Source organism: Sinohyriopsis cumingii, chromosome 8 (genome assembly GCF_028554795.1).
Source record: "Sinohyriopsis cumingii isolate HCF-2022 chromosome 8, ASM2855479v2, whole genome shotgun sequence".
Classification (NCBI taxonomy): domain Eukaryota; kingdom Metazoa; phylum Mollusca; class Bivalvia; order Unionida; family Unionidae; genus Sinohyriopsis; species Sinohyriopsis cumingii.
In genome coordinates, this window is record NC_142968.1 from 4,958,792 (window position 1) to 4,969,150 (window position 10,359).

General features: G+C 33.7%; 1 protein-coding gene across 2 annotated transcripts; it reads left to right on the forward strand.

Annotated features, from left to right (window-relative positions):
• The first annotated feature begins 221 nt into the window (after positions 1–221).
• LOC149792883 (uncharacterized) lies at positions 222–10,101 on the forward strand. 2 transcript variants are annotated; one of them, XM_089966681.1, is made up of 7 exons: positions 222–440; positions 752–1,063; positions 2,006–2,305; positions 2,944–3,201; positions 4,320–4,415; positions 4,912–5,032; positions 7,058–7,264. In XM_089966681.1, exons 1-7 carry the CDS (start codon positions 374–376, stop codon positions 7,116–7,118), a joined length of 1,215 nt encoding a protein of 404 aa, XP_089822807.1. In that variant the 5' UTR covers positions 222–373; the 3' UTR covers positions 7,119–7,264. The 2 variants fall into 2 exon arrangements, with proteins under 2 accessions (XP_089822807.1, XP_089822805.1); XM_089966679.1 differs by having other exon boundaries at positions 227–440; positions 7,105–10,101.
• The last annotated feature ends 258 nt before the right edge of the window (positions 10,102–10,359 follow it).

Genomic DNA, 10,359 nt, shown 5'->3' on the forward strand with positions numbered 1-10,359 from the left:
TGGCCGTCTTTAACGATTACATTTTCATAAAATCACAGGATTTTACACAATTTCCTTCAAATTGCCAGGCAGAATATTATCATCTTTGTCCCTTCCTTCACTTGACTTGTCGAATTCGGAATAAAAAGGTCATATCCGTAGAATCCAGCTAAACAATACAACACAGACCGGATATTGGACAATGACACAATACAGACAGGACATCCAGTCATTGAACCCCCATGGCAATAAACATTGCTTTTTTCACCGGTTTATAAATATTGCATTCAAATACACTATCCCACTGGCTCAGACGATAGACGTAGATGCGTTTCGTCGCTGGATAGAGAGATTGCAGAGATTGGGATGTTCTAGAGTCCACGTAGAGCGCACAATGGCGGGACTGAGAACACCGGCTTTGGCGGTCTTAATGTGTTTGTTATGGCATCATGTATTAGCAGGTATTGTACTTATTCATTTTGTACTGTTGTTATCATGAGTTATGCAGAAACAATACCACCGTTATCAGTATTGTATTTGTCATTTATCATCACCACAACATCAAAAACAATTATCTAATAAAATGACATTTAATTCTATAAATCAAGAATCTGGCATGTATTCTTTGATAATGAATTAAATATAAGAAGCTGATTTTTTCAAAGAAATTTTAGTACTTTAGGTAAGCAGATTGTTATTTTGTAAAATATGTGCATGACTTGATAAACTATATTTGCATAAATCATTCTTTTCTTCCAACTACGTTTTTAAGGAACATTGTTTGCCGTCCCCGGTGATGATGTATTCTTCAATATCTCCATTACAAGTGTTCGTCCGTCCGACGGTTTTATTGCTCTAGAGAGGAGCACAGACGGCAAACACAAAATCATGGTGTTCCTGGACAGGACAGGTCCCCCAGATATCTCCGGTCCATACAGGGGTCGGATCAATTTTACAGGGAATGTAGGACAGGCGGAGATAAGTTTCTGGCTTTACAATGTGTCGATAGAGGACGCGGGAGAATTTCGTGTCGTTCCTATCGGAATTCGGAAAGTCTTTGGATCACAGATCCTTGCGGTTGCAGGTTATTATTATGAAATTGTTTTTTTTTTACTTCTCCATTATTTAGTAAAAAGAACCATCTAAGTACGCAGAACTAATAAATGTACACTAAACACGGACGAAATTAATGAAGACTTTCAGGTGGTGTCATGGTTTCGCACTATGAATATTAATAATGCATATGTCTTAATTGTGGCATTTTCATTTGATTTTCCTTTTGGATTGTCTTTAGAGATATCCTTAATACAGCATACTGTTTTAAATTTATTTGAACTGTAAATTTAATTCGAAGGCATGCAACGTTTTTATGGACACATGCCATATGATTTGGCATGAAATGAGATAGATCATTTAGACAGGTGGAATAGTGTAGGCGCTTGAAAAATATTAATGCACTGTTATCCAAGAAGGATCTATTTACTAACAACGAAAATGTCTGTTTTCACCGTTTAGTCATCTTTGCAATGATTATGACGACATATTCCATATATAACCAAACCAGGTTTCGATTATGTTGGTATTGATTGAAAATTATGTTCTCAAACGATTCTATTGTTAAATACTGTCTGTTTTTAGTTTTCAATAACTCGAAGAATTTAGTGCCATTTGCATTACAACTTTTTTTTTTCTCGTTGAAAGACAGTAATGGGATTTTATCGTTTAGCTAAGACTAAATGGGGTATTATCGTTTAGTTAAGACTAAATGGTGTGATATCGTTTAGTTTAGAGAAATTGGGATATTATCGTTAAGTTTGGAGTAAATGGGGTATTATCGTTTAGTTTGGACTAAATGGTGTATTATCGTTTAGTATAGAGTAAATGGGATATTATCGTTTGGTATATGGAAATAAACGTACCTGAATGTCTGACCTATAACCTGAAGAACTTTTGTATTTGAAGTTTCATAAGTAATATATATATATATATATGAAGGACTTCATTTGTGTTTGGTTTTTAAATTCAGGACGTCCAGATATTCCCACGATTGTTGAGGGGACAATTCCCCAGGTCAACAAGGATCATGTCCTGGAATGTAAAACTCAATCCAACAGCAAACCAGAAACAAACGGTTTTAAGATGAGTTTCATCTGGAAACGAAACGACACACTCTTGGTGAATAACTCAGTCCGGACTGTTCAAGGAGAAATACTTATTATCCGACGTCTTCAAAGAGAAGATCGGTTTGACAAATACACATGTATAGCGTATGACAGTGACCAACTGCCATCCAATAGAAGCAGCTACTACCAGATCGACCCAAAGTGTAAGGATAAATCATTGTTGTCCTTATTACTGCACCAATGGCGGTCAACATTATCTTCATCTTTGTACAAAAGTGCATCAGGCTTGCAACTCAGTATGTTGGTTGCCACCGTCTTTATTGCACATCAACATTTTTTCAAATAGAAACTTCCAGAGAATGAATGTTTTACATTACGTATTGCCTTTCCTTATTACAGCAGTATAAATCAGAATTGCAAAATTTTAAAAATTTATATCAACAATATCAGCAGTACAAATGGGGTGCATGTTACAAGAACACGTAAACATTTGTAAGTTTGAAAAGGGAGGAATAATTTTATGATTGCAAAGTACTGAACATGAGTTTTTGATTCAATTTTGAAAAATAATCCGCAACAATTCTGAATAAAGTGTGTGTGTGTGTGTGTGTGTGTGTGTGTGTGTGGCGTATTGGTTCATATCGATTCACTTGTGAGATACATCGATTGCATCGTTATATAGGTACACCGTAACGGAAATGTGAAAGTAAACGTGTAAATATTTCTTCAATACTGGCAAATTACGTTAGTCCCTACTTTTGTTTAAACAGCCATAACGTTCGTCCCTATTTATTTTTTCAACTACCCTAAACCCCTTAAAAATACCATGTGTATGTTCCAGATGGTCCCTCGGAGGAGCTGACTTTGGACCCGTCGAACAGGACATATTTTGTCGAAGAAGGATTTGAGATGGCGAATATCACGTGCTCGGCAGACTGTCACCCTGATTGTATTTTATCATGGGATAGGGGAGTAAGACAAGGCGCAAAGTTGTATCTGGGTGTAATTAATAAGGCGAAGGGCGGAATTTACAGATGTACAGCGCTGAATCCAGTTACCAATGTCAATTTGACAACATCACTTGAAGTAATCCTTACTAGTAAGTTTTGTGGCTTTCATTATTCATATATATAACCTGTACAATCAATTCTAATATATAGCAGTCACCTGCATATAAGGATCTTGTGTTTGTTTCTTCTATACACAACTACATATGTTTTGATTTTGGTATCTAGAAACTTCTGCTCATAAAGAAACATGCAGATGAGAGGTCATTATGCGCGGATTTGACTTTATATATTTGTTAATATTTATGGAGTATCTGCTAATAATAAACACAACTTCTCGCTGTTCCATTAAACATTCGTTATGGACGGGTTAGACTATAGGATCATACAAGAAGAAACTTTGCCTCAAATGTATCACGTGACGATAACAAACTAGCACTATATGCATGAGGTACATCTTTACGTCACTTCCTTTTGATGTTGGACCTGATGAAATCGACAACAACGAAACATAGCCTGACTTGTATCTCAGTTCGTTTTCGAAACGTACTTCATGCTCGCTATACACGTGACTTACTAATAAAGACGATTTCTAGATGATGTATAAACTGGTCATTATAGAAAGGGTTTACTGGATAGTAAACTAATAACGTAGGTACTGAACAACAACATGTTAGTATCCTACAGTTAAAACCCATGTCCTGATGATCAAGATTATATGCTGTAAAATATTTCATGCGAGTGTTATATTAGCGTGTCCTCATCCTTATATAGCAGTAAAATATTCAATCGAAATCGAATGTTAAGATTTAATGTAATAAAACATACATTTTTACCTGCATCACTAAACCAGTAAAGCAATAAACAAAGAAGTGGGTATTTTAATTTACAACATTTACATTTTATTACATTGAATATATGTATATTAGCAAATCATGAAAATATTTTCATAAAATATAAAGGATTTAGCTGATTTGTAGGTTATATGACGATACAAGGACTTGTCCCTGCATGCATCCTGATTAACGTTTCTCATGTATTTAACGGCATGCATTATGACTGAACCATTTCAGTTTTCCACGGCATGCAGCCAGATTTACATATTTAATCATTTTAACTTCATTGAAGTAAAATATGGATTGTCTCCTTGCAATTACACTTGACAAGTGTCGAAACAAAAATCCTAAATATTCATGATTTTTACCTCCAGCCGAAAAAAACTGCTCGTGTCTACTTGGTACCTGTGAGGACAAAGAGTGTTCGTTATCTGATACACAGGAAAGTGGACGTATATCGAATGACTATTGTAAGCAAACTAACTTTCTACTGTACGATCATTTAGGAAATGTGAAGTTATACGCGTGAATTTATACATTATATACTTTCTTATAGCGAATTAATTTGTTCGAATATAAGATGATAAATCGATAAATTAGGGTCGAATAGCAAACACAGTCTGTTATATATATATATATATATATATATATATATATATATATATATATATATATATATATATATATACGTGTGTGTATGTGATTTGGATTTTAACGTAGCTTTAACAATTTTTCAGTCATATTGCTTCTATATGTATATCATCAGATGGATGGCAGTTAATCAAGATTGTGAAGTTTGTTTATTCCTTTAGTTTTGATAAGATGAAAATGGACTGTGAGGTGTTCATTTTCCTCAATAGCAATCGATCCTCGTAGTCATGTAGAGGTTGAGCGGGAGATACGTTTGAGAATTTACGATATTTGAATTTATATACACGTTATATACATTAAAAATAACATTTTCAGATACGACTAGCTCAGAAACAACAAAAGCAAACGGATTTCCAGAGCCTGTTGTTTATGCAGCGGGTGCTGTTTTTGTATGCATCTGTTTAGGGATCGTTTTTGCATTCTACAAATTTTACAGGTATGCACAAACTATTTTTATACATTGATGAAGAAGTGTACGTACAATTAAGATATTTCAGTCTAAAATAAATGTAAAGGAATATGTGTAGACATTCAAAAAATGTTTGCATTTACTAAAAGAAGCAGTGTACATTGTCCTCTAAATATTACATAAGCATGCAAACACGAATGACAAACCTAAATTGTCTACGTTAATTTAATTGGCATTTTATTTAGTATTATTTGTACCAAAACATTTTGACACAAATAAAGAAAACGAAATATTACTTAAGTGTTCTGAAATTCTATGAAAGTTAAAGTGGTTTAATTTAATCGTGCTAACAAGGTTTTTGCTAAATACATCCAACGATAATGAGTCATAGTTATTGTAAAAATCGAAAATTGCTGTAAGGTCTAGAATGGAGTGCATATAAATAATACTTGCTAACAATTTTTTTTAAAAAAATTTGCTTATATCACATTAAATAATTGGTATTTGTTTCCATATAAAGGCATACGTTCCTAAGTTCATAAGGTATAAAGTCTTGAAATAAAATAATTTACGCGGCTTGAAAATTTAATATATTCATATATTGTGTAGATTGTTATGGTTTTAAGAATAATATTTTTTATGTTATCATGCTGAAACCCATTTGAGGCTAATGAATTGTACGAAACATGTGCCACCCATCTGATAGTATATCTTCCTTAAGGCATTCCAACTATTTATTGAAGAAAGGAAAGGACATTTTAAATTTGTCTGATAATTAAAATAAATTTAAACATTATCTACAAAACTGATGGCGTCACTATGACGGAAATTTAATATTAGGATTAAGGAGTTATATTTTAGTCGAATTATTGAACAAAATCTCAATCAATGGAAGATAAAGGTTGACTATTCTAAATATAGCTCCTCAATGATCGGTTACGTATCATAATTGCTACTTTACCAAACAACACAAAAATGGCGTATGCATATTCAGTTCACATAACGTTTGCATTATACACTAACTGAAATTCTTGAACACACAGCGGAAAATATGAGAGGACCCTTGATTAGCACGTACATTTTAGGAGAGCTTTTTTAAGTTATAAATGAAACACATTTTGCACACGGAAGAATAGACAGGGTCAAGGAGACACTTGATAGAAACAATAGCTCCTCTTATTCATCTGTTTAACCTTTGACCGGCATCACTTTTGGGTGGATAATAGGCAAATATAGCGTAATAATATTTCAATTGTTTACAATGTTTTGTGAAGCAGTCAGTTTCACATGACTCACATCCTCGTTTGATCAATATCAACATTCCCTTTCCGTTGAACTTCACCCTTACACAGATCTGTATCTTTGTGCTTGAAGTTTTTATTCAAACGCTTTGACACTTTATCTGAAATACTGTCTCAAATCGTACGTGTTATCGCTTGAAAGCATACACAATAATAAAGTTACAAACGGAAAACCTATTTTGCATATAATTTATTTATTCATCATGACGTTCTAGTATAGATAAAACATATCAGAGACGGTAAAATGTAATATTTATAACTTTATAGAGTCCACATTAAAATAATATTTAAACACATTATATATATGTATGTATATCTATCTATGTGTGCGTGTGTGTGTGTGTGTTTGTTTTTTTCTCCAATGAAAGACCGTAAGTGGAGCCTCAATTGAACCGTCTGGATGTACATGTAGATTTAAATGAAGAGGGTACAGGTCAGGTGTGATAGCTACATAGCTAGTTACCAAGCGATATATGTATTGGTCATTGATTGTTGAATTCATAGAGGAAGAGATAGATAGATAGATAGATTGAATAATGGATGAACGGTTCAAAGAATCTAGAGATGAAAGATGAATAATGAATGCTTAAAAAGGTGTATGAATTTATAGATGTTTGGAAGGAAAAACGGTCGAGAAAGTTCCAATTATAGTTCAGTCTTTGTCATCGCGCTCGAAAGATTTTCTACAAATATTCAAACTCCGTAACTCTGTATGCCATCATGGTAGAGGGAATATATAATTATTTTTCAGGTTTAAACAAGTGCAGAGTGGACCTCAAAGATACATTTTATTTTCAGAATTAGACTTGTGAAGTCTTGCACAACCGTAAGTAGTCCCCAGGAGTCTAATATTAACTTTTCACCTCGTGAGGGCCAGGAAAGCGATGAATTTACGGATGATGGAGACAGATATTCAACCATCGACGAGGTCTTTCCAAAAGAAATCGTTCCATCAGCAGAGACGAATTCAACATCAGAGAGCTTTAGAAAGAAAAGAACAGCAGTCCGGTACACCAGACAACCATCAGTCAGTTCAAGAAGGACATCGTCAACTGTGGATTCTGTAATCGAAGAAATTGAGACACCGTCTTCTAACTGTCTTCAGGATAACGTTTTGTCAGAGGAGACAACTGGTCTAATATACATTCAGCCTCATTTCATCTCTTCTGAGGATTAACTGATCAAAAATAAAGAAAACGATGTATATAGTACATTTGATGAACATATTTCCTGTGAAATTTACGATTTGATTACTTTGAAAGTTTTCACTATTGCTTCGCTTGAACATGTCTTGTATTTTTCTTGTAAAAATACGCTGAAAGAATCACTGATAGAAAAAATGTTTGATATGTATGGCGTTACAGGGTTCTATTGTACAATCCTTTCGCTTTTATTTTGGTCTTGTGTCAATTATAATTTAAATCAAGGTATAAGCAAACTTCAGAAAAAAAGAGCGGATTTTTGAATGAGCGTGTTTGGTATTGTTTAACTAAAGTTATCATTAGCGAGTATATTACTTTATTTAGTAAAACAGATGGAATTCCAGATGTTGCTGAAGTTGTTGAATAAGAAATGTTCCCGACGAAGTAGGGTATGAAACTTGGGATCCCCTCCTTAGTAGTTTGTCAATTCTGGAAATATTCAGAGACATTCGAAGTTATTAATAGCATCAGCATTTTGTTAGATGCTTAATATAACCATGATTAGACGCCAAGTCTTACTCATGTTCCTAAGGGCCGTTCTACACGAAATTAAAGCAAGTTATTACAATTGATCATAACGGTCGTTCTACAGGCAGTTAAGTGTAGTCATTGCAGTTGATCTTAACTGCCGTTCTATAGGCAGTTAAGAGTAGTTTTCATAATTGATCCTAACTGCCGTTCTACAGGCAGTTAAGAGTAGTTACTACAGTTGATCCTAACGGCCGTTCTATGGGCAGTTAAGAGTAGTTTTCATAATTGATCCTAACTGCCGTTCTACAGGCAGTTAAGAGTAGTTATTACAATTGATCCTAACGGCCGTTCTACAGGCAGTTAAGAGTAGTTATTACTTTTGATCCTATCGGCCGTTCTACAGGCAGTTCAAAGTAGTTATTACAATTGATCCCAACTGCCGTTCTACAGGCAGTAAAGAGTATTTAATACAATTGATCCTAATGCCGTTCTACAGACAGTTAAGAGTAGTTATTACAATTGATCCTAACTGCCGTTCTACAGGCAGTTAAGAGTAGTTATTAAATTTGATCCTAACTGCCGTTCTACAGGCAGTTAAGAGTAGTTATTACAATTGATCTTAACGGCCGTTCAACAGGCAGTTAAGAGTAGTTATTACAATTGATCCTATCGGCCGTTCTACAAGCAGTTAAGAGTAGTTCTCATAATTGATCCTAACTGCCGTTCTACGGGCAGTTAAGAGTAGTTATTACAATTGATCCCAACTACCGTTCTACAGGCAGTTAAGAGTATTTATTACAATTGATCCTAATGGTCGTTCTACAGGCAGTTATGAGTAGTTATTACAATTGATCCTAACAGCCGTTCTACAGACAGTTAAGAGTATTTATTACAATTGATCCTAACGGTCGTTCTACAGGCAGTTAAGAGTAGTTATTACAATTGATCCTAGCGGCCGTTCTACAGGCAGTTAAGAGTAGTTATTACATTTGATCCCAACGGCCGTTCTACATGCAGTTAAGATTATTTATTACAACTGATCCTAACGGTCGTTCTACAGGCAGTTAAGGGTAGTTTTCATAATTGATCCTAACTGCCGTTCTACAGTAGTTCTTACAATTGATTCTAAGGGCCGTTCTACATGCAGTTAAGATTATTTATTACAACTGATCCTAACGGTCGTTCTACAGGCAGTTAAGGGTAGTTTTCATAATTGATCCTAACTGCTGGTCTACAGGTAGTTAAGAGATGTTATTGTAATTGATTCTAACGGCCTTTGTACAAAAAAATTAAGAGCAAGATGTTACAGTTGATTGTAACGGTCGTTCTACTGGCAGTTAAGGGCAGGGTATTATAAACTGACCCTAATCGCCGTTCCGCAGGCAATTAAAACAGATAAAACAAAAGTTACGTAATTAATACATTTTGTGATAAAAATAGTCTTATATTTCGCAGAGAAATATGTTCCGTAACATATATTGATTGAACTTTGTTTCGACAGCTTTTGAACAATCATTTCACTATGCTTGAAGTCTTCATATACCTGAATACTTTGAGTTTGATCTCTCGGCATTCCTGATGTTTGCTATAAATGAAATCTACAGTAATAATTTCTGGAATTTCAAACTAAGTTGTTAGCTTATATGATAATAACCTTCAAAATTCAGGATTTGACGTTATTTCGTGATATGTCGATGTTCCGGATATGTCGATGTCCTTTTCAATCTAGCAATAAATAAAAAAAATATATTTTATGGAGATTTATTAATTAAGAGACCTGAATTGATTATGTGATGTGCACATCATTAATCCATAAAGTGATGTTGTAATATCCAACAGATCTTTGAATGCAATATTTTTATAACTGGAGTTTACTGTAAATTATTGAAGAATATCTTGCTTTCATGTGGACATCTTCTTTCGAGATTAAATAATTTGATTTTTAATAGACATGCAATAGTCATTTTACCAATGTACATACTGTTATTAAAATTTAATGTTTAATAATTTTAAAATTTAAAATCATTGAGTGAAATAAATTGTTGTTATTATTGTTTTTGTCATTTAATTTGGATTTACTTATGCGCAAGTTTGTTAATAAATAAAAAAATCATTTGCCATATTTTGCCTATAAATTTATCGCACTCCTCTGATAGCTTCCACACATATAAATGATGTAATCGTATCCACTGAATATGATTTCTGAAAAAGGACTTTTGAGTATTGCCATTCTAAACATTCTTTTGAAATTTAATTAATTTAATTAATTTCACGATTTATTTTGTTTTGGAGAAAGTTACGGGAAGTAATATAGTGACATCACATTTTCTCATAGGTATTTTTTAAATTTATTTCACGGTTGCTAATACTGATTAATTTA

Coding starts and splice junctions, on each gene's coding strand:
- LOC149792883 (XM_089966679.1), top strand. CDS start 374: ATGGCGGGACTGAGAACACCGGCTTTGGCGGTCTTAATGTGTTTGTTA. Junction 441..751: donor ATGGCATCATGTATTAGCAG/GTATTGTACTTA, acceptor TACGTTTTTAAG/GAACATTGTTTGCCGTCCCC. Junction 5,033..7,104: donor GCATTCTACAAATTTTACAG/GTATGCACAAAC, acceptor TTTTATTTTCAG/AATTAGACTTGTGAAGTCTT.